Source organism: Dufourea novaeangliae, unplaced genomic scaffold (genome assembly GCF_001272555.1).
Source record: "Dufourea novaeangliae isolate 0120121106 unplaced genomic scaffold, ASM127255v1 scaffold173, whole genome shotgun sequence".
NCBI classification, from domain to species: Eukaryota; Metazoa; Arthropoda; class Insecta; order Hymenoptera; family Halictidae; genus Dufourea; species Dufourea novaeangliae.
Genome location: NW_015374048.1, coordinates 240477 through 263126, shown reverse-complemented (window position 1 = coordinate 263126; position 22650 = coordinate 240477). Strand labels below are relative to the sequence as shown.

Below are 22650 nucleotides of genomic sequence, written 5' to 3'. Positions count from 1 at the left end.
TCAAAATATGTAAACCACCTGACCTACGAAAACGGTTTGATTAAATTACAAGAATAATCAAAAGAATAAGCATCAATTATAATCTGTCATTAAATAATAATAAACTTTCTGTCAACAAATTGTTTATTATTATTTAATGACATATTATAATTTGACGGTATAGAAAAGACAGAAAAAAAGCAACAGAATAACTACTACTGTAAAACCACCAAATATCTCCAAAGTTGAAAATTTGTAATTTAAAAAAAAATTGATTGTTACAAAAACCGTGCGTTCCGGGGGAAAACAGTTTGTATATTCATATTCAGCTCATGATCTATAAGAGGCGTTTATTAAACGTTACAAAATCGGAAAACAGTTTAAGTGCAACTTTTCAATCGCGAACACGCTCGTTAAACACGGAAACGGTTTTATCGAACCGATTGGTCGAGCAATCGAACGTTCTCGAGACCCCCGTGGGAAGGTTATCGCTTCGAGAAATTCCACTTTCTTTTTTTATGCTCCCGGATGGCAACGTTGCAAGAGAAATCATGCAAACAGATACATCCCGCGACTGTTCGCGGATTAATCGACTTTGTTCGAAGCTTGTTTTCGCCGGAAAATGAGCGTGGCGGTGGTGGGCGCTGGGGTGATCGGTATGACGACGTCGGTCGCGTTGAAAACCGCCTTTCCGGAACTGAAAGTGCACGTGTTCGCGGAGGATTTTTCCCCGAACACCACCGGCGACGGAAGTGCCGGGCTTTGGGGCCCTTATCTTCTCGGTGACACACCTCGCGAGAAAGTGCTGTGAGTATTCTAAGGATTTTTTAAAGTAGGGTAGACTGAGGTGAATCGGATCTATTGGAAATAGGTTAAAGTAAATAGTAAATAATATATGTATAATAAGATATGTACCGTGGCGGGCTCGACAGAAAATGGGCTGGAACCACGCATCGATGGCTGGAGGAATTCTGGAGAACGGGTCGAGCTTCGGAAATTGGAATTTCGTTGTTGCCGATTTACCGTGTGACCAGTGATCCCCATGGATTTCCCGATTCTAGCTGGACTAAATTGGTGTACGGTGCGCACAGGCTAACGTCGAAGGATCTGACGAGACTGAACGAAGAATACGGAACGAACTACAAGTACGGTATTGGTGAAATTAAAATGTCAACGAACCACATGACTGTCCGAAATTTTTATAAAGTCGCCATATTTTTTGATAGATTCTTATAATTATTCCATAACAATGAAAATTTTCAGATCAATTACAGAAAGCGTATACGTCGGTTTCAGAAAATCAATATAACATTTATTTAAAAAAAGAAAAGAAAAATATAATTCAGCAGAAAACAAACTGCGAAATTTCTATAAAGTCATTCAATCACATGTAATTACAATTATTACATTATTATAAGTAATTACAAATATTAAATAATTATAATTACTTTGCGATTACATCTGGCAATTACAATCATAATCGAAGTTAGTGACAATTACAATTATAGAATGTAATTTATAATTTCCATAGCAGTTACATTGTAACTGTAATTTAGATTTCGTAATTAGATTACATTTTGCCCATCTCTGTCGGAGGGTTAATTTATCGGACATTAAAATTTCCATAAAAATCCACAGTCTACTCGTGACTTTATTACGAATTAATGTTCTCAGTCACCTCAGCGAATAACACGGTCGATTCTAGGGACGGATGGATGTTTGTGACGTACACCAGCGAGCCAGCACGTTTATTGCCCTGGTTGGAAGAAACATTCGTAGCTTCCGGCGGAGAACTTCGAAGGCGAAAAATCGAGACGTTGCACGAGTTGATCGACGACGGCTACGATTCGATAATAAATTGCAGCGGTCTTGGCGCTCGTCGGCTCGCCGGCGATATCACGGTTACGCCTGTCAGAGGTCAAGTTGCCAGGGTTCGTAATCCCGGCGAACAAAGCGTCGTCTTCCCGGCGAATTGCGTTCACGTTTCGTTTCGTTCAAGGTGACCGCATCCTGGGCTATGCACGGGCACATTGTGGACGACGAGGACTCGCATTACATAATTCCAAAGTAACGAATTTCAATTGTACTACTAGAACTACTAAGCAAATCAAAATGACTTGCCAACACACTCTTATAACGACGATTAAAATGTTATAACAATACATTTTCTCAGATGTTGTGCAACTTTTACTACGATATGAAAGAGAAGAAATTAGTCAATTTATAGATTCGTAAATTTTTAAAAATTTGTCATGTTCATCGACCGATAGTTATGCGTTTATCATCAGTAATTTTAGTGTTAAAACCAGCACCGTACTAACCCTAGAACGCCCAAAGGAGGGGGGGAGGGGGCTCATCGAGCCCACAAATTGAATAGCGTAAAATTATAACTACTTATTTGCCGTCTGCAAAAAATTTTCAAAGAAATTATTTACTGTCGTATACATGTTTAAGTTTGCTATTCAAAAGTCCTCGTTATTATACTGGGTGTAATAAAAATGTTGGAGGACCCGGAAATGGGAGACTCGTGAGGTGATTTGAAACTAGTTTTTCCTTTGCAAAAATGTTTTCCGAGGCTTTGTTAACGAGATATTACCAAAAAACCCCGACCAATTAGAACGCGAGTCTTCCGTTTATGTCAAATAGTAACTGAATGAAATTTTGTAGAAACAAATCGGATGAAACTTGTTAGAATATAACAAAGCATTGTTCGTTATAATCAAGCGTTCGTTACGATGAAATGTTATTTAATTGCATTTAGGGTAAATTGCAATTTTTGAAGATTTTATGCCCCCCGCTTCTCAACCAAAGTGGCCCTCGAAGGTTTGATAGCCCTTGGCCACAAAAAATCTTAATTCGGACCTGCTTAAAGCACTGTTTTAATCAAGGACTTCTAACGAAACGTAAAATACCGGTGTTTTCGGTTGTACCTTCGCCCTATATAACCCTATATAAGCCCTACCCTTATAGAAACCGAAATAATACCGGTATTTATTTCAGTGTTCGGTAATGTATCGGTTTCAGTATAGCTTTGATAGCATAATACCGGTATTAAAATTATATCGGTTTAAGTCCCTGGTTTTAATGCCACGATCGGTATACTTACACGTTCGATTTCTTTAAAGTTACGAGACCACCGTGCTGGGCGGCACACATCAGATGAACGATTACGATTGCTCGCCCCGAAAGGAGGACTCGAAGTTTATTTACGACGGATGCTGTCGAATTTTACCTGCGCTCAAGGTACGGCGAAAGCAGTGTTCGGCACAATTTCTTATCGAATAATATATAGTGTGATAAGAAGTAGTATCTAGTAATAAGAGGCGTGATCGTTATCGAAATATATTATAAATAATTTATTATGAAAAATGATAGTTTCAATTAAAGTACGGAAATGTGAACTTATATATATTTTTTATGGTATTATTTTTGCTAAAGGGTGTCACATCGATAAAAGAATGGGTTGGTCTCCGTCCGGGAAGACCCACCGTTCGCCTGGAATCCGAAGTGCTCGAATCCTCCCAAGGCAAGAAGTTTACGGTATCGAAATCGAAAGAAAACACTTACACGAGTCGTAGAATATCGTCGAATCGGTTCGTTTATAAACATCGATTTCCAGGTGATACACAATTATGGACACGGCGGAAGCGGAGTGACGCTGAGTTGGGGCTGTGCATTGGACGTTGTTGCGATTTTTCGAGACACTTGGAGACTGAAGTCGAATCTGTAAAGTTTAACGAAGGAAGAATAAAGTGTGGAGTTTTTTTTTTGGAAATACATATTTTCCGCCTTTACCTACGATCTCAATTCTCATGATTCTTTCTACAACTACGCGAACTTCGTACAACGTCAAAATGGCTGCAATTTAAGGAACTTTAGTGTTATTGACGAAGTTACGTCGATTGTACCCGTTTAACCCTTAATTGGTAAATTGGGGTCTTGAAAACCCCAAGATCATTTTTGGAATATTTTATTTTTATTCAACAGTTACTTCAAGAGATGTTTATTTTTATATTCTCTTACGAGGGATGTTCGCGAAGTGCCATTTGCCATATTTGGTTGGTGGTACTTTTAAATTTTGGAAGAAACCACCCTTTCTATCCGAAGCGTCCCTTTCACTTATTCGCGTGTAACTCGTAGACTACAAATGCTGTCGAAAAATAGTTTAGATAAACTTTATATCGTTTTTAGTTGTTCATATATTACTTAGTTGGAAGAAATATTTAAACAAAAATTGTTTAGAAAATTATTGTTTGAAAATTTCTTTCCATCGATATGTGAATAATTAAACTATTCTTACTTCTTAGTAAATCCTCGATGACTGTTCGAAGGCTCCTGGGCACTAAATATTAAATATTTTATAAACTAATGGCCATATGCGGCTGAAGCAAATATCATTGGCGTCAGAATTCCAAGCTCTATCGCAGTGCTAAACCTCATTAAAAATCCCAGTTAAGGGTTAAGTCGAAACGTCGAGCCACGTCGATATCGTTCGATAGGATCCTCTCGATTTCGTCCAGTTCGCCTTTCTTCTTGCGAATGAAAATGGCAAAACAATTGATGGGGGTTGGCGAGGCGCGACACGCGACCTACTATTCTCGGCAGAAGTAGTGACTTTCGAATTTCGTGTGGTGCCTGCGATAAAATTCACCTCAGTTGAATCCCTCCTGTCGTTCGTGAAACATCGGTTTGTCATCGCGTATGTATCGGTTCTGTGTCGGTTTGTCGACGGTTCGGGATTTCATGGAAAATCGACGGATACGATGCACGTCCTGTTCGACCTAACAATACAAATTGATGCCGGCCGACGAAGGATCCTTTGAAATAATGAGATACCCTGGTCATGAACATCGCCGGGCACAACAAGAAACAACGTCCATTGATGCCGACGCGAGAACACGAGGCGATCGACGCGACGAAAATCAACGCGTACAACGAGACCGACAGCGAGTCCGATTCCAGTACGCAATCCTGTAAAATCGTTTACAAAAATCGATGCAAGAAACCGACGGTGTCCGACACGTCGTCCATTGTCGTTCCGTTCGTCGATTCGACGAGAAACGATCGAAATACGATCGTCCGTAGAAATGTAACGACGAAAAGGGACGAGAAAGGTATTGCAACCTAACCTATACGCGCGATCGGGAGGCATGTTCCGTCCCTGATAACACTGGTGAACAAAATTTAACTTTTTGTTTGTCTTCGAACATCCAGTTGCTGATTCTTATAGATTCTTCTGTGCTGAATACGAATCCGTAAACAGCTTTTTGCCATCACCCTCAGTTTCCGAGAAATTTGATTTAAAAAAAAATGCAAATTTCACTGACAAAACTGTTCACTGATTCAGACTGTATTTCCGAAAACTCCCATGTTCCGAATTGGATAAAATTTTCAAAATAGATTGTTTTTTGACAAAAATAATGATTGCGAGAAGGCGACTCGAAAAATTTTTTTTATCATTTTAGTGTCACTCCCTATGTTACCGACACAGTCGTAATAGTGGAAATACATATGAATTAATTTCTACAAAAAAATGACCTATGTCAAATTGAGGGCAAAATCGGAACAAGGTTTGTGCAAGAAAATTTGCTGCATGGTGTTTATAGCAAATATTGTATAAAACTTGTAGCTATAATTTTATAACAGGCATCGGGCAAAATTTGGCTTTGCAGGTTTGGCTGACTGGGGTTGTTTGGAACGATCGGATGGGGATGAAAGAAGGGCTTGAACGAAAAATAATTATTTCAAATTGTTGTATAAAGGTTCCGATCGAAATAGTTATAAAGAAGAAATTTATTCTGAATAACTGTTACGAGGAACCTAAATTTCAGACTATATCGTCCAGTGAGCCAAACCTGCACAGCCAGATATTGTTCAATGCCACTTATAATCTTTATACGCGTCATGTGCTATCTGGGACAACTGTTTCAAGAATCGAAATGGATTCCATTTGAAGTTTGCGTATCACGAACTAAGTCCTCGATAATCATCGATTAAATTCTTGAATTCTGCCTCCGCGCGTTCTGTATTCTTTAAAAATGATCTCTGGAGCAATAACGATTCGACAGCGGATCCTTCGTTCGCGGATTCCGACCCCGAGTCACGAAAAGACAACGCGGACGAATCTCCGACGAAGTCGAAGAAGAAGAAAAAACGAAGGTACGATCGAACATCCGACACTTTCCTTTAAAAAAAAATTTTTTCAATAATTTTTCGTCCGGGAAAGAAGTTAAGGTTCAGCCATGATTTTTCGAATAATTCGAGGTATTTAACAATATGCACGAGCAACTGCAAGTACGAGGTGGTGAGACGCGTGGCGGGGCGTTACGGAATGAAAGAGGTCACCGAGGACAGCAGCTGGAACTTATATTGGACGGACCTGAGCGTGAGCGTGGAACGTGCCAAGGACATGAAGAGGTACCAGAAGGTCAATCATTTCCCTGGGATGACGGAGATCTGCCGAAAGGATCTGTTGGCGCGTAACCTGAATCGGATGCTGAAGCTGTTCCCGAAAGATTACAATTTCTTCCCGAAGACCTGGTGCTTCCCCGCGGAGTAAGAGAAACACCGTGACTCTCGAATCCTTAATTCCATATACAGGGTGTAACAAAAATATTGGAGGACCCGGAAATGGGAGACTCGTGGCGTGATTTGAAACAAGTTTTTCCTTAGCAAAAATGTTATCCGAGGCTTTGTTAACGAGATATTAACGAAAAACCTCGACCAATCAGAGCGCGAGTCTGCCGGCCGAGTTCCCGCGGCAACGCTGGCTACCAATCGCAGCGCGTGGATGTGCCCTTTGATGCCATTTAAGTTCCACGCCTCAAAATTTTCATAAAATGTACCGTTAAGTCATTATTCGAGGCGATCTCAAGTTAGTTTAGACACCCTATATTTCCATAAAAAATTAGGGGGGCATTGATTTTTTAACGATCAAATAAAACTAAAAATTAAGATCACACTTTTGTTCGTTGCCTTCTCGCCCGACGCACCGATCGAAATTTTTCCAGCCACGGAGAAGCGATGGCCTATGCGAAACTGAGACGCTCGAAAACATTCATTATCAAGCCGGACACGGGTTGTCAGGGACGCGGGATTTACTTGACCCGGAACTTGAAGGACGTCAAACCTACCGAACGGATGATCTGTCAGGTGTACGTGGCCAGGGTATGGCTATTTTTTTTGTAACGTTCGATTTTCGTTCCTATAATCGGTGGACACTGTATAGCGTGGTCGTAAATTAAAGCGTCAAGCAACGACATCCACTGATGTAAACTCAGGGTCGATTAGGGGGGGGACTATAGCCCTGGGCCCTACTTTCAAGGGGTTTCTCCCATTTATGTCAAAAAATAATCGAATGAAATTTTGTTTACTGTTTCCCTTTTGAAATTATACTAAATGTAAAAATAAATCGGATTAAAGTTGTTAAAATATAATATTGTATTGTTCGTTATAATCAAGCGATATTTAATTTTACTTAGAATAAATTTCAACTATTAAAGATTTATGTATTTTATTGTATGTTGCATCAAAAAAATGTTGGAATTGTTAAGAATTAAGACACGTATTTCTTTCCAAGTTAACATTGTACAAACCTGAACGAGGGCTCTAGCTTCTTGTTTCCCCCTGCTGTTGGCGTTCGAAATATGTAAACTTTCACGCCTGACAAATTTTACCACCACGCTATATAAGTTCCATTGACTATAAGGTTGTCCCATTTAAATCGACCCACTCGAATATCTCCGAAACTGTTGACGATATTAAAAAATGATTCAGACAAAAATTAAATGGTATTAGGGAGCTCACTTTCCAATGTGAGTAACTTTTTTCTACGTGGGCGCGTAGCGGTCATACGAAAATCAACCTTGTGTTTTAAAAATGAAATCGTATATTTTTTTAATGCACTACTTAATACTACTCGTTATTCTCTAAAGACCTAAATCACTTACGGCGAATTAATGCATTCAAAAATATACGATTCCATCCAAAAAAAAACAAAGTTGTCCTTCATACGTACGTAAAGTGTGTGCCCCTGATATCATTTAACCGTTGTCTGAAACATTTTTTACTATCGTCAACACCTTCGGAGATGTTCAAGTGGATCGATTTAAATGGGACACCCTGCACATAGTGATGGGTAACCAAGCCGGATTCAAGCCGACCAAGCCAGATGACGTTACGGGATCTCGGCGAGGGGAGATGGTATCTGATCCCTATAAGCCTCCGGCGACCGATGCTCGGGTCACAATGTAACACACAGAATGAATCACCCAAGAATAAAAATTGAAACTTTTACTCCTTTCAGCGTAGTTTCTTAACCTTCAGTCTCTGCATTGGGGTCAAATGGACCCCAGTTATTGTAACATGCAACGTAATAAGTTTTTGGACCAAATAAATATGCCAGGCAACTAAAATTGCCTCAACTAAGGTTTTACACACACATTACTAAAAAAAATATTTCTTATAAATTAATAAAATAAAATAAAAATAATTATTTTCTAAAAAAAAACTTTACAAAATAGATAAAAATATATATGGGGTAAGCTTGACCCCGTGCACAGAACATGGAAAATTTACTATGCACAGAGTGAAGGTTAAAAGTGTTATGAATAAATTTAGGAGATTCTCCTGATGAAACATAAATCAGATTATATTTAATAACATACAATTCGTGTCGTGACTCGCTATCTGACTTGGTCGACTTGAATCCGGTTTGGTTACCCACCACTACCTACACACACACGCATTCGCTGACCATCCGTCGTGTCCTTTAGCCCTTTCTAGTCGACGGCTACAAATTCGACCTTCGTATCTATGCTCTGATCACCTCGTGCGACCCTCTCAGAGTGTACGTGTACAATGACGGTCTGGCTAGGTAAAAGCTACACATTGCTCTCTTCTGTTGCGTTCATACGGGCGGTCGTGTCCAATTCGAATTTTATTTATTTATTTTTTATTTATTTATTTATTTAGTAATTTAATTATTTAGTAATTTTCTTGTATATGCGTGGGCAATCCGTGCATCGCCACGTTTCCATGTGTGTGTCGCGTCCGTCAGGTTCGCCACGAGCCGATACAAGGAACCGACCGGTCACAACACCTCGAACGTTTTTATGCATCTAACGAACTACGCCGTGAACAAGCACAGCCGTATGTACGTTATCGACGACGAAGTGGGCAGTAAAAGGTCGGTGGGTAACTCCTTTCGCCTTGATTCGCCGCGTAAAATCGGCGTTGAAGTTAAACGACGGCGAGGCTTTTTCACGCGCAGAAAGATATCCACGCTGAACAAATGGCTGAAGGTGAAGGAGGTCGATGTGGACGAGCTGTGGTGCAAAATCGACGAGGTTATAATAAAAACGATCCTGGCGGCGTATCCGATCTTGAAGCACAGCTATCACACGTGCTTCCCGACCCATGACAAAACGTACGCGTGTTTCGAGCTGCTCGGCTTCGACGTGCTGCTCGATTGGAAACTGAAACCGTATCTTTTGGAGGTGAAGGATCAAAGAAAGTACAGACACGTTCGGTATATTTAGTCCAGTGCCGAGTAATTTAGTGACTTAACGTGTGTGGACACTAAACTTTAATCGAATGGTTTAGTGAAACGATTTAGTCGAGCAGATCCATGTCGTTAGATGTTTCTAATCGAGTAGGGTTCCCTTAACCAATCACTACGAATCAAATAAACTTGTCCGGACGTGTTTTTGACTGTCCTCATCTAAACCTTTTCGCTAAGGAAAAAGTTGTTTTAAATCACCCCTTTTAAGGACTTATACTTATTTTGGGACACCCTGTATATGTATAAGTAGCTACTCATCATTCGATTAAATTACCCGACGTGTCTAAACCAGCCTTTATGATGGCAAATTGTCGACGAAACGATGTATAGAGTATGTAATTTTTAACTGGAAATGATGGCTATCATATTGTATAAAAAAATATAGTATTCCGTTTAAAAAATTAACTCGATCTTGAAATCTCTCCGCCATTAGTTTACCCGCGAGAAAATTATTTATACCACATAATGTCCCGCTTCATATCAAATAACTTTTGCAAGAACATTTCTTCCATATCTTCTGTTCCTTGGGAGATACTCCACCATTTCCAGTATATGTATACGTATACACGAATGAACGAAATTTCCGTGAAAATACGATAGGTGAACCATTCACCGAGCTTCCACACGGACGCGCAAATCGACAAAGATATAAAAGAGGGTTTACTGATGGACACATTCGCGATGCTCAATTTGCAACAATGCGACAAAAGGAAGATCATCGAGGAGGACAGGAGGCGTGTCAGGGATCGATTGCTTCAAGGGATAACCTGCAAGGACGGCAGGTAAAATGATAAGTCGAAAAAGTTCTCTGGTTCCCGTACCTATTCGTTCAGACATCGAAAGAGACTAATAGGACGTTCTTACGTTTGTGCAAGTTCGAACGACGCGACGTACGTCGCGACGAAGCTCGACAAACAGGAGGAGGATTTCCTGGGACGGCAGTTTCAATGGGAGGACGAGCATATCGGTAACTTTCGTCGAATCTATCCGTCAAAAGATATGGAGAAGTACGAACCTTTCTTCAAGCAGAACAGCATATCCGTGTTCCAAGACACGGTGGCGTCGCGAGCGCGGGAGGAAGCCTCGCGGATCCAGAAAGAGGAAAACGAGGTTAGACCTGTCCAGACTGTCGCGACACGACAACGATACTCGCCAGCTTCACGTCGTAAAGAGTACGGAACAGAGGCAAACCGATTTCTTTCCAGGCAAAGCTCAAGGAACAGGAGACCAAAAGAATCACCGGTAAATGGAGCGATTCGAAAGTACACCCGGAAAGTCCAAACGTCGCGTCCAAACCGTTGAATCGGGAGAGGAGCAAATCCGCGGTCCTGTCCAAGAAACTTCCTTCGAACGTCAGTTGAGGGAAGCGCAAGGGGAAGCTATGCTACACAAACAGTAGCGTAGTGAGATATTAAAGGGGTATTCTACTGTAGCCAGTCAAAAAAACAAAAGAATCTTTTTGTTCTTTTATTTTAGATGAACAGAACGGCCAGAAACATGGCAACCAATAGAGCTACTTTTTCGAAGTGGTCGACTTTCGTGAACTGCACCGCCATGTTTATTTCATATTTTCAACCAAAGAAAATTTTTATTTACAGTCTCAAGTTATAGTAAATATACAAGAGAAAGGTTCAGCAAAAAAATCTTTCATTCAGTACTGAAAAAAAGTACCTGAAATTTTTAAAAAATTGTATGTCAGAAGAATACCCCTTTAATGTTTTTATGAAAAGCAATGTACATCATAGTAAACGATTATCCTACTATCATAGTATATATTACGTATATGTGTCAGAATTAATGAAAATCTAATTTTTCAACTTTTTTGTGGCATAGCTACCTCTTGCACTGGTTCTTTCAGTTAATTCGAAAATGATCATCGGTTTCTTGACTGGTTAATCGCCCCTCGTGTCTCCCGTTTTCAGACGAAAAAGCAGAGTTTAAATACCCTTTCCCCCGTTAACACATTGTACTCGTTCGAGCCGGAGATTATCTGCGAGTCCGAGGAAAGGGAACGTGTCACGGCGTTAGCTCAGCGGGACTTTTTGATCAAGAGCTACGGCATGCTCGAGCAGATCTACATGGCGATGAAAAGGAACGGCACACTGCGTGCAATCGACGAGAAGAAATACGGGCTCTACGGAAGGCTGGGTCACGCGGACAACGGGGCCAAGAGCGCCATCTCGTGCAGACATAAATGCCACCACCGTAACCAGCAAAACACGACGGAGACGAATCACTCGTCGCAGTATTGTTTGAAAGCAAGTGAATCATATGTACAATTGTTTCTTTTGCGATTGACCCCGCCGCACAGTGTGATATTTCAACAATCTAGAGGGACAAAAATTGAATTTTGACGATCATCCAGTTTTGTAAAAATACATTGTGAATCAACTCAGTCAGCCAAACCTGCAAAACCAATTTTGTAAGTTATGGCTACAAGTTTTATACAAGATTTAATATAAACAATTTTCGCGCACGTTAGCAGCAATATAGTTGGAAAAAATGACCTTCGGAGAAAAAAACGTCACGCATCGCAATCTAGATAGCACAAGACGCCTAATGACGCCTTGCAGACGGCTTAAAGGCGCCTTAGACTTATAAGATTAATACTATTTTTACGCCTAAGACTAATACTATTTTTTTATGGAATATACAAAACCAACGAGTATTTATATGTAATTTTGTCCCATTAGGATTGCTGAAATGTCACTCAGCGCGCCTTCGAGCGGGGATTAAACGTACATGTCCCTTTTCTTTTTCTCCCGCAGGGTAAAGTAGCGGAAGGTGACTAACACGTTTAACGAACACGGGTGGCGATCGTGGATAAAGCGTGTTCGAAAAAAATGCTTGCGCTTGGTTCACGTTCCTTTATTTTTTTTTCTTGTTTCTTTATCTTTTCAGAGGACGTGAATTCACGGTAGGGATGTTCGATTCTCTTCAAAGAATCGATTCTCAATCGAATTATGGAGAATCGATTGCCTTAAAAATCTAATACAAAGAATCGATTAAAAAATTGTAATAAATTTCATATTAGATTAATTCTTGATTTCAAGGTATATTTTTCATGATGTATATGTATATCTTCTCTTGTATGTGCCAGGCATAGATATGTAATTTTATAAAATTTAAATTCTATAAATGTTAAAGTCTATAATGCTAAACGAGTTTCGCAAAAATCGAATAGCAGAGAATCAATTAAAAAAATCGACTTTTTAAGTAAAAGAATCGAATCGAAATCGAACATCCCTAATTCATGGGGGCTCGATCGAGCGGGAACGAGATTTGTAAAAAGTTGTCCGACGCGTTTACAGATCTCAAAGTGACCTGCAACGAGGCGCCGGTGTTCGTTCGACCGAGAATACCGAGGAAATTCTGGATGGACGAACTCAACTCGAACGATCGAACCGGCCGTATCACGAGGACCCACGTCGTTCGTATGCTGTCGAACGTGGTGCGTCTTCACACCCTCGAGAAACGAAGCTCGCTGAACATGACAAAATTTTAACTAGCCGTATTCGCGACAAATTAACGAACTAGTCTAACTATCCAATCGACGGATACTAATTTCTGTGTATGTATATTCTTGAAACGGATACTTTTCGAAATATCGAATGTTTAAACTTTTGACGGATCTACGAATAAAATGTAACATGTCAATAAATGAATCGTTTTGGCTCGAATATTCGCGTTACTTGTAACCGAATCGTTGGTATAATGCTAAACTCTGCTAACACCTGTGGGACTCTTCCAGTTATTGCGTAAGAGCCTTCGAACACTCATCGGAGATTTACTGTACTGTGTATTCGATGAGTGTTATCGTACTTATGAGCAGGCGTTGTATGGTTCGACCGAGTGGACAACGATCTCGTAAAGGTACACAAAGAGACAATATAAAAACCAACATGGTATGGATTTGTTATTTAAAGTGCCATATAAATATGTACAATGAGTGAACATGTACACGCCGCAGAAAAAACGAGAATGATTCCGCACGCATTTGATTGCGTATCGAGATAACGGGATACGCACACGCCGATCTGTAATATGTATAACAATTTCGTTTTATTGCTGACATATGTATATATATATACACATACATACACGTATATATGTATATATATTCAGTATTCACAAGATAAAAAATAATCTATGAACAATTTTGTTCCGTATATACTATATTTTTTTTTTTTCAGTAATGATAACGTGTCCACATTTTCTTTTTCCTCTGGAATTTGCGTGACTGCGATTCTACCAGGGTGACACATAATTATCGATACACTGTGTAGGTGTCCATGACTTTCGCTCTCCCCCAGAATCCCGAAATTGATAAACTGCGACCCGAAGACATAATCCATATAGCCCATGACGCCTTGAAGACGGCTTAAAGGCGTCTTAGACCTGAAACAGCCGTAAAATGGACGTCTTAAAGGCGTCATGTGCTATCTGGGGATATGTGATATACTTATGAGTCACCCTAGTACATACCCTCCCCCCCGTCGAATCTTTTGATTAATTTAATCGAGCGCATTAAAATTAACAATCAATATAAATAGTCGGTCGACTATAACAAACATCGATCCCGTACAAAGCAACGATCCAACCGTGACAATGACGACGTACGTAGGTAAAAGTGATGCAACAAAAAAGCGTGTGTGTGTAGGTAGGATCTTTCCAGGTTTTCCACGAGTCTCGATTCGTAACCGAACACTGAACTAGTACAGGGCTAGCCAACAAGATCTACAGCGATCCCTCGATGAACGCGACATGAACAACGGCGTTATTCCCACCACTGGGGCAGGCCCCCCGTGGAACCAATCAAAACAGAGTAAACAGAAGCTATCAAAGGCTCGGTTTTGGGCAAAAAAACAATTTATGAGAGGCTGAAAACCATTCCGCCTTGCCATGAGTGCATCTGAAGTGGACCCGAGTACGACGCACTCATCGAGACATTACGGTACTATCTAAAATAACTCATTACCTATTGGTTCTATCAAAAAACGTTTCAATGAATTATGTACCATTTTAAGCAACCCATCGGATCAATAGGACCTAAAAAAGTCAAATTGTATCCATCCGATGCGTCCTTTAAAATGCTACGTATATAAGTCATTAAAATGTTTTCTGATACAATCAATAGGTAATGAGTTATTTTAGACAGTAGCTTTTATTGACTCACCCTGTATATAAATTTATTGAGAGAGAGAGAGAGAGAGAGAGAGAGAGAGAGAGAGAGCGAGAGAGAAACAGATGTAGCTAGATAATCTCGATTCGGAAATCGAGACGGAAAACCACACGGCGGTGCAACGTAACATTCGTTTCCTTCCATTTCGTGATCGCACGTACAGAAGCTAAAAAAGCAAACGGAACCAGTGGCCACGATACGCTCTCCGCGCAAATTACCGATTCGTAATTGCGATAAAGAGAATTATTTACAAGTCGCGATATCGCGCAATACGTGCGTCCTGCGGTTGTGATTAATCAGCACCGTGTCAAGTTTCGTCGAGAAATGGCTTACATAATGTATATACAATAAACGAGCAGTTGATCGGTAGCCAAGATAGTTTCGCGATAGTACAAACATTCTTCGAGAAAACGAAAAAAAAAAAGAAAAAAAAAACAGTTAAACCATCGTGCACAGTGGTGGTGCGCGAGAGACATTCGGTTCCGAAGTACAGTGAAGTCTCGATAAGTGTTACAGAGCTTGGAATTCCGAAGTAAATGATATTTGTTTCAACCGCGTATGACCATTAGTTCATGAAATATTTGATGTTCAGTGCCGAGGAATTTTCGAGCACTCATCGAGGATTCGCTGTATCAACGTGAATCAAAGTTGAAACAAGTCAGGTGACTAAAAATTAAAAAAAAAACAGGGTGTGTACAATGAGACAAAGATTCAAGACACATATGAAATGCATTTGTTTCGAAACAAATTGTACAGGGATTAAGCTACTCGGTGTTCGAACAAATAATACGCCGACGAACGATGTTTTTCGAACGAAAACGCCAACGGACGTGTCCAAGTTTTGAAAGAGCGCGCGCACCCGTGTTTCGACGATTTTCAACATATAAACCGCGTGAACTCTGCGAAAAATAGACGCTATTAATTGCTACTTAAATTACAATTCGCGCTCGTTTGTACTAGAAACCGACTATCCCCGACCGACTTGAGTATCCGACATCGTCCCTGGTTGCAAATTACACGTTTCTTTTTTCCATCCTCACGCCGAATTAACCACGCATTTTTCCTTTTTGAGAGCTTACACCGTTTTCTTTTTCCCGCTTAATCCCTCTCATACGGTTTTTTTCTCCCTCGAGGGTAACAGAGAGACAAAGAAAAGTGACGTAATTATTTCTCAGCGTGATCTCTCCCCCCCCCTCCTTTCTCCGCGACACGACGAAAGAAAAAACATACATACAAGAATCGAAGATACGTGTGAAGATGGTACTCTATTCGTTGTAATACTAATAATGAGCATTATGTAGTTTATAGGTTCCTGTGGTTTATGTATTACGCGCGTGTTATATTCGTTAAAAAGGGGATTACAGTTAAAAAAAAACAAGCCTTAAAAAGCGTGGATTAGACGGAGAGATACTTCCCCTGGAACAAAGGATCACGGGACTAACTAGTCGATTCCTCCCCGGTTTTCATGATTCGAGTCGGGGACAACAGAATGAACTAGTTACTTCCGTGTTGATCTTGAAAGTTTTTGAAATATCTTTATATGTATATATATATATATATATATAAAAAACTATACAATCCGTGGACTCGTTTAATTTTGCGATTAGCTGCCGACGGAATTCAGTTTTCCTCTTTACTTCTCTCTCTTTTTTCACCGTTTTCTTTTTCCCACTTGCTGCGGTTAAATCGATTTTTACGTTGATAATACTCAGTTCGTTTCTTTCTATTTTTTTTTTTTTTGTATTTTTTCGCGACGACGTAGCTTTTACGTTCACTGACACCGAAAAAAAAAACATGTGACAGATGCGACGACGATATTAAATTTGAATTCAATGAAATAGGGCGTGTCTGTGTGTGTGTAATGCGAAGTAACGTCTCTGTGTGTGTGTGTGTGTGTGTGTGTGTGTGTGCATTAGAGATTTCGTTAACTGCAAACTAAATACGACACTCCATTCAAGTATATTTATGAAGTGTATCTTGAATTCGACTCGTTATATTCGCACGAGAGAATCTGTTACTGACGGTTTACAAGGAACACGCTGTATCGAGAAAAGAGACGGGCCCCTGCTAGCGAAATGTGTGTGTATTGTGGTGTTTTTCTTTCGAATGCATGCGTATTCGCCATAGTTCAGTTCTCTTTGCGGGGAGGACTTTAAATCGTACGATCGGTTCGTACCGTAATCGGTCCTTTTTCGTCGTGATTTTCAACGTGTCAATGCTTCCTCGTGCAATTCGATCATTAATCGCGAGACTTTCTCGTTTAATATATTATAAAGGACCCTGCAAATAATCAGTCAAACGAATCCCTGCTGTTGCGTCATTTCGGAATACACGGAGAACCGTATTTACGAGGTTAAAACGCTCGTTCGTTACTCATACGCGTCGAATTAATTAACAGCATAAACCATGGCAAGAAACGATATATACGATCCTCGGTAAAAGAAACAAAAAAGAAAAAGAAAAAAAAAACACAGAAAGTCGTCTCTTGCCCGCGTCATGTCTCCTGGGATACAAGAGCCCTCGCAAACAGATATTTTTATACATTATTTGTATGAAAACTTCTATTTACAATTCTGAATATACTCTAAACTATAACACTAACATATCTCGAAAGTATATAACTGACCATGGTTTATACCAAAATACTTGAAATATAAAAATACAAGAATTGCAGCACTTTCATATGTAACATTTTGGGAACAAGAAAAAGAAAAACAGCGTTTGATAACGCGTTCGAGGGCGCGTAGTGACGGATAATATCGCCTTTGTGTCGAATTCACACTAGTTGGATTCGTTTGCTCAAACGCGAGTTTTCTTTTTTTTTTTTTTTTTTTGGCGACCCAAAATACTCTGGTAATAATTTAATAATACGAAAAAGTGGATTTAGGATTTTTCCGATGTATCAATACTCGATGGTAGATATGAACATTTACAATAAAATATCGCATTATGAGAACGATTTACATTGTCGGATATTCACATTACTTTGTGTTCTTATATAACTAAATGTGTATTCTTCTATCGAAAGTACCACTTAGATCCATTGGATTCCTTTAATCGACACGACGAGCCTGATGACAAATGGCAACGAGATAAATAGAAATCAGTTCGTTAAATAATGTACGTTTGTTACATTCTTTGATGTCAATTATAGATTATCAGGAACGATCATCAGTGTCCAAACGAAGCAACCAGAACATTCAGCTTTCATCCCCCATAGGGTGAATATCTTTTATCGTCAATCACGTATATCTCTTTTTCCCTTTATACATATGATTATCTTTTTAATTTCGAACTAAACACAATTAACAGGAAGAAATTGAACAAGGTCCTTCGACGTTATCATTTTTAACATGTTTTCTTTTCACTTTTTTTTCTCACAGCTTTCCTTAAAAAAAAAAAAAAAACGTGTATACCCCCTTTTGGACTTGGTTATAATAATGTTTGATGTTCTAACGGCAACAGAAAACAAATCAACCGTTTCAGAAATTTTCGAGTTTAAAATGTTATAAATAAATTTTCCAAACGGAACAACTCCACTTGTCATGAACAGACTCAGAATTTTAATTTAACTTTCGAACATTATGTTGCTCCTGCCATCCTCAGTTATTGATACCACTCATAATGATACCCTAATATTTCAACAAGTTAAAGCTAAGATATTAACAAACAGCGCATGTTTATATTGTATGCACGATTTCGCCCGTGCACTAGTGTGTATGTCGCATGTGTATACGTGTGTGCAATCGCACGCGCACATGTGCGTGTACAGGGGTGTAAACGCTAACAAAGAGTCACTCGTGCGTCGCATATACGACGTGTCAAGAAGTGTTATGGTTTAAATTTAACCAACGGTATGTTTTTCGATTGCAAGCACTTATCACACACCCATTCTGCGTAAACTTCTGCGGTTAATAATTGATAGGCGGTTTCCGATAAACCCGTGCATCCCCTGGAAGAAAGTGTATCATGTAATTTAGTAAACGCGTAACCGTTAAATCCGCGTTGTGTTACGGCCAAAAAAAGGAATTTCCAGCGTACCTGTGAAACCAAAAATTACAACCCGATTCGCAAAGTATCGCTTGATCGTTATCGTGTACTTCTTTGTGACAGACTCCGCAGGGATATATAGGCGGAGCGTTGGGATTCTGTGGATTAAACACCATCGGCTGATCTGGAGGGTATATCTGTAACCAGTTATTAAAACGATGATAACATGGGTCTTGTGAATTTCAGTATCGAACCAATTGTAAATGTAAGAAAATATATATAAAAAAAAATAAATATCAGTAACATATGTGATTACCTTTCCTGCAGAAACTGGCATTGGTTTTGGTCCCATTCCTGGTGGACCTTGGAAACCGTGGGGTGGCATGGAACCTCCCATATTAATTGGATGACCCATCGGTGGACCGCCACTCATATTACTAGACATCGTGCCCATTGGGCCCGCCATGTGACTCATTTGATTGTGATGACTGATACTCATGTTGGACATATTGTTCATCGGTGGTCCGGCCATATTCATGTTATTTATCTGATTTGGACCGCTCATGTTCATGTTATTAGACACCATTGAACTCATTGTGGTCATAGGCCCATTAATGGGCCTACCTAAATTGTTAAGGTTATTCCCCATGTGATTTGGATGTGGTTGAGATCCGTTGTGTCCCAGTGGACTGTTCACATTATTCATAGATGGCCCGTTTAATGGGCTGTTAGGTGGTATATGACTGTTAATGTTATTCATATTCATTGGTCCATTAGGCATGTGATTGGACCCTCCCATTGTGTTCATGGGAGAACCTAATGGGCCACCCATAGGGCTACCCATACTGTGTCCCATATTATTCATCGGACTACCCATCGGTCCGCTATTCATGTTATTCATCGGACTTCCCATAGGTGGACCACTGAGTTGAGAATTACCCATGTGACTCATATTCATGTGATTATTCATAGTGTTCATTGGACCCGGTGGCATATTTGGGCCCATATTATTCATGGGACTCATACCACCTATCGGCGCATGATTCATGGGGGACATAGCCCCCATGTGATTCATGTGATTCGCCATAGGTGAGTTCCCCATTGGACTCATGCTGCCCATGTTATGAGGCATCATAGGGCTCATTCCACCTATGGAAGTTAACGGACTCATACCTCTCATGGGTGGTCCACCCATGTGATGCGGGTGATGCGGATGCATATGGGGAGGTCCGCCATGCATCATAGGAGTTTGGGTAGTTTGCGGTGGTGTATCATCAAAAGGGTTACTTGCCACTATCGTATCTCCATAACCAGTCAAAGGTGGAGGTAATAAATCCTAAAAATACATTTTTGTTAGTTCGACAAACATAGAAATGTAATGAGTTACATGCGCAAGGATTAGAAATGAAAGTGAAATCAAATTACCTGAACAGTTGGAGGTTGTTGTGGAGGTGGCTGAGCAACATTTGCGTTTGTACGCCTTTTCTTTTTGGGATTGGCACCAGCTGGAGGTGGTGGTGGAGGATGAGGGTGGGCAGAAGATTCAGGATGTGGGGCACTAGGTCCCATATTCACACCCATACCCATACCCCCCAAAGGCATCCTTGCAAAGGGTGGCATGCCTGCAATATTATGGCTCATCTCCTTCCCTTATTTTAACATGCCGTGTCAGCACCACAATATTTTTGGTGGTAAATGTGTATTGCTGCTCCACTGTATTTAAGGACAAAACAGTACATGGTACAATTACACCAAATTCATCTATGTTGCATAAAAGACATAAATCTAAATATTTTCAAAGTAAATACACAATAACCCTAATATTAATTTAATACACTTTGTATTGCATTATTTTTCATAATTACGCACAATTATACATTTACAACTGTCTACAAATGAATGAATATTAGGTATGAATGGAAGCTATTACATCTGTGGTATGTAAATATAAATAAGGTATACATTAGAGTGCCTTTACGAATCAACGATCATTCGAGTAAAAATAATACGTGTTCCCAAACGACAGTACGTTCGAAGCGACAAAAGTAACGTAAAAAAAATAGGCAACCCCTTGCAAAGAGAGCAAAATAAAATCGGCCGATGCCAGTTTCTCAGACCAACCTAACCTACACATTTTTCCAAACCCATTTATCTATTCATTACCGTTCATCGATAACGCAAGAAGATCTGTACGGTTTAGTATAAACTCGAGGCTGGAATATGAATGCGATTCGTCTACTTACCAGCGCATTATAATTGGCAAGATATCGATGTATACATGGCTTTCCCGTTTTTTCGGCAGGGACCAACACCATTGAATTGTGTCGTGCGCCTAGCTAGCTTTAACGGTTGGATCGACGCGATTTTTCGTTTCTCGCGTTTTCTACTTCACCAATCACATATTTTACGGTGGCACGAGCGTGTTTCACAGTCACGAATCCGCGAAAAGAGCACGGTAAACACCAGCGAGATGTCAAAAGTACACGAAGGAAGGAAACGCACGCCAGCCTTTCAGGTCGCCATTGTCGCGTTACGCGTGTCCCTGTAGTTGTATTGTTCGCGTAAAGTGTAGTGCACGGTGCGTCGTGCAGATGGCGTTACCGACTACATTCCTGGAAGCTTTCGTACGATCGACAGTTTAGGGCAGTTTCGTAGCGTCGTGACGATCGCTTACATTTCTTTCACCTCCAAGAGATTTTATTGGTCACCAATGCGGATTCTGACACCCGCGTATATGCGATGTACGACTTTGAACAAAGCTTCGATACAATTTCGTTAAACATAATATTTCAATCCTTATTGCATCGAAATTACTTCACGATTGCGAAACTGACGATAAACAATGAAACTTTAATTTAAAACACATACATTATACGTGGAATTTGTAAATTATTTCGCGTGTTGCAAATGTAATGCTGAAGATTCGAACACGTATATAAAATAGCCGTTTGTACAATTCATTCTCTAGTATAGTGTTTTAAATTTGAGGGGAAAGTCAAACGACCGAAGTTTCTCTAAGACAGAGCAGTTTAGTTTAGAACATACACGTTACTTAGACGGCACTATTACGCGAGCCTGAAATTCTCCCTCGCTCTCCTTGTCCCCCTCTCGACAATTTCGCCACGTTATACCTTCCATCCACATTCAGGATCCAGGAGTTGTCTCTGTAACCTCCGAACAGAGGCTGTGCGCGTCACTTTAATTATTTGAGTTACATTAGCAAGTTAGCACGGTTTAACAGCTGGAAAATGGGTTTCGCGTACTATCCACTGCGAATAGTGGGGCAGTTGCCTTTCAGCTATTCATGGATATAGTTCACGAAGATACGATCAGCTTGTCTTTATCGTCGTTTAGTTTTATTTCCACAGAGATTTGTAAGGCGGCTTTGATTAAAATATTCCAGACAGCATATGACGTCTTAAAGACGTTCATTTTACGGCTGTTTAGGTCTAAGGCGTCTTTAAGCCGTCTTCAAGGCGTCACTAGGCGTTGTGTGCTATCTATATATAGATAGAACGTTTCGTTTCGTTTCATCACAGGGAATAAAGTCTGAACGACGTTCGCAATTGAACTAAAATAAGGCTTAAGAATCGTTCGAGGTTGAAAGAAGATTCTCTGTATTTCACATTTCGACGTATTCCGGCGCATTACTCAAGGCAGCCCGATAAGATGTAATATCCAAAGCCCTTGAATCGTGAGAAAAAGAGAAAGAAGAAAATCTCGAAGATTCAGGTCAGACGTTCTCGGCGGGGAGTGCCTACTGCTTCATCGATTCCGTTAATCACCCGGACCACTTACAATTTATATCTATCAAGAGACGGATGTACAGCGTGGATGAAACATCCGGTGCCAAGCTTCTCGCTGAGAAAAGATCGTCTTCGCTATAAATCACAAGACTTCTCTACGTACATTCAATGCAAGCCTGATGGACAACAGT

At 40.1% G+C, this 22650-nt stretch overlaps 3 protein-coding genes across 3 annotated transcripts; 2 read left to right on the top strand and 1 right to left on the bottom strand.

Moving 5' to 3' along the window:
- The first annotated feature begins 601 nt into the window (after positions 1-601).
- Positions 602-3754, top strand: LOC107189841 (D-aspartate oxidase). Its single transcript, XM_015578513.1, has 7 exons — positions 602-786; positions 912-1124; positions 1685-1910; positions 1979-2046; positions 3105-3222; positions 3418-3519; positions 3599-3754. The coding sequence occupies exons 1-7, from the start codon at positions 602-604 to the stop codon at positions 3707-3709; spliced, it is 1023 nt and encodes a 340-aa protein (XP_015433999.1). The 3' UTR covers positions 3710-3754.
- A 1068-nt stretch (positions 3755-4822) lies between these two features.
- On the top strand, positions 4823-13046 carry LOC107189803 (tubulin polyglutamylase TTLL13). Its single transcript, XM_015578470.1, has 12 exons — positions 4823-4940; positions 6048-6138; positions 6244-6534; positions 6990-7146; positions 8754-8854; positions 9038-9166; positions 9251-9476; positions 10142-10323; positions 10456-10651; positions 10747-10893; positions 11464-11814; positions 12822-13046. The coding sequence occupies exons 1-12, from the start codon at positions 4823-4825 to the stop codon at positions 13044-13046; spliced, it is 2214 nt and encodes a 737-aa protein (XP_015433956.1).
- Positions 13047-18144: 5098 nt separating this feature from the next.
- On the bottom strand, positions 18145-21229 carry LOC107189842 (protein pygopus-like). The gene is made up of 5 exons (XM_015578514.1): positions 20957-21229; positions 20139-20426; positions 19030-20049; positions 18765-18910; positions 18145-18675 (listed from the first exon to the last, which is right to left on the bottom strand). Exons 2-5 carry the CDS (start codon positions 20352-20354, stop codon positions 18555-18557), a joined length of 1503 nt encoding a protein of 500 aa, XP_015434000.1. The 5' UTR covers positions 20355-20426; positions 20957-21229; the 3' UTR covers positions 18145-18554.
- Between the last annotated feature and the right edge of the window lie 1421 nt (positions 21230-22650).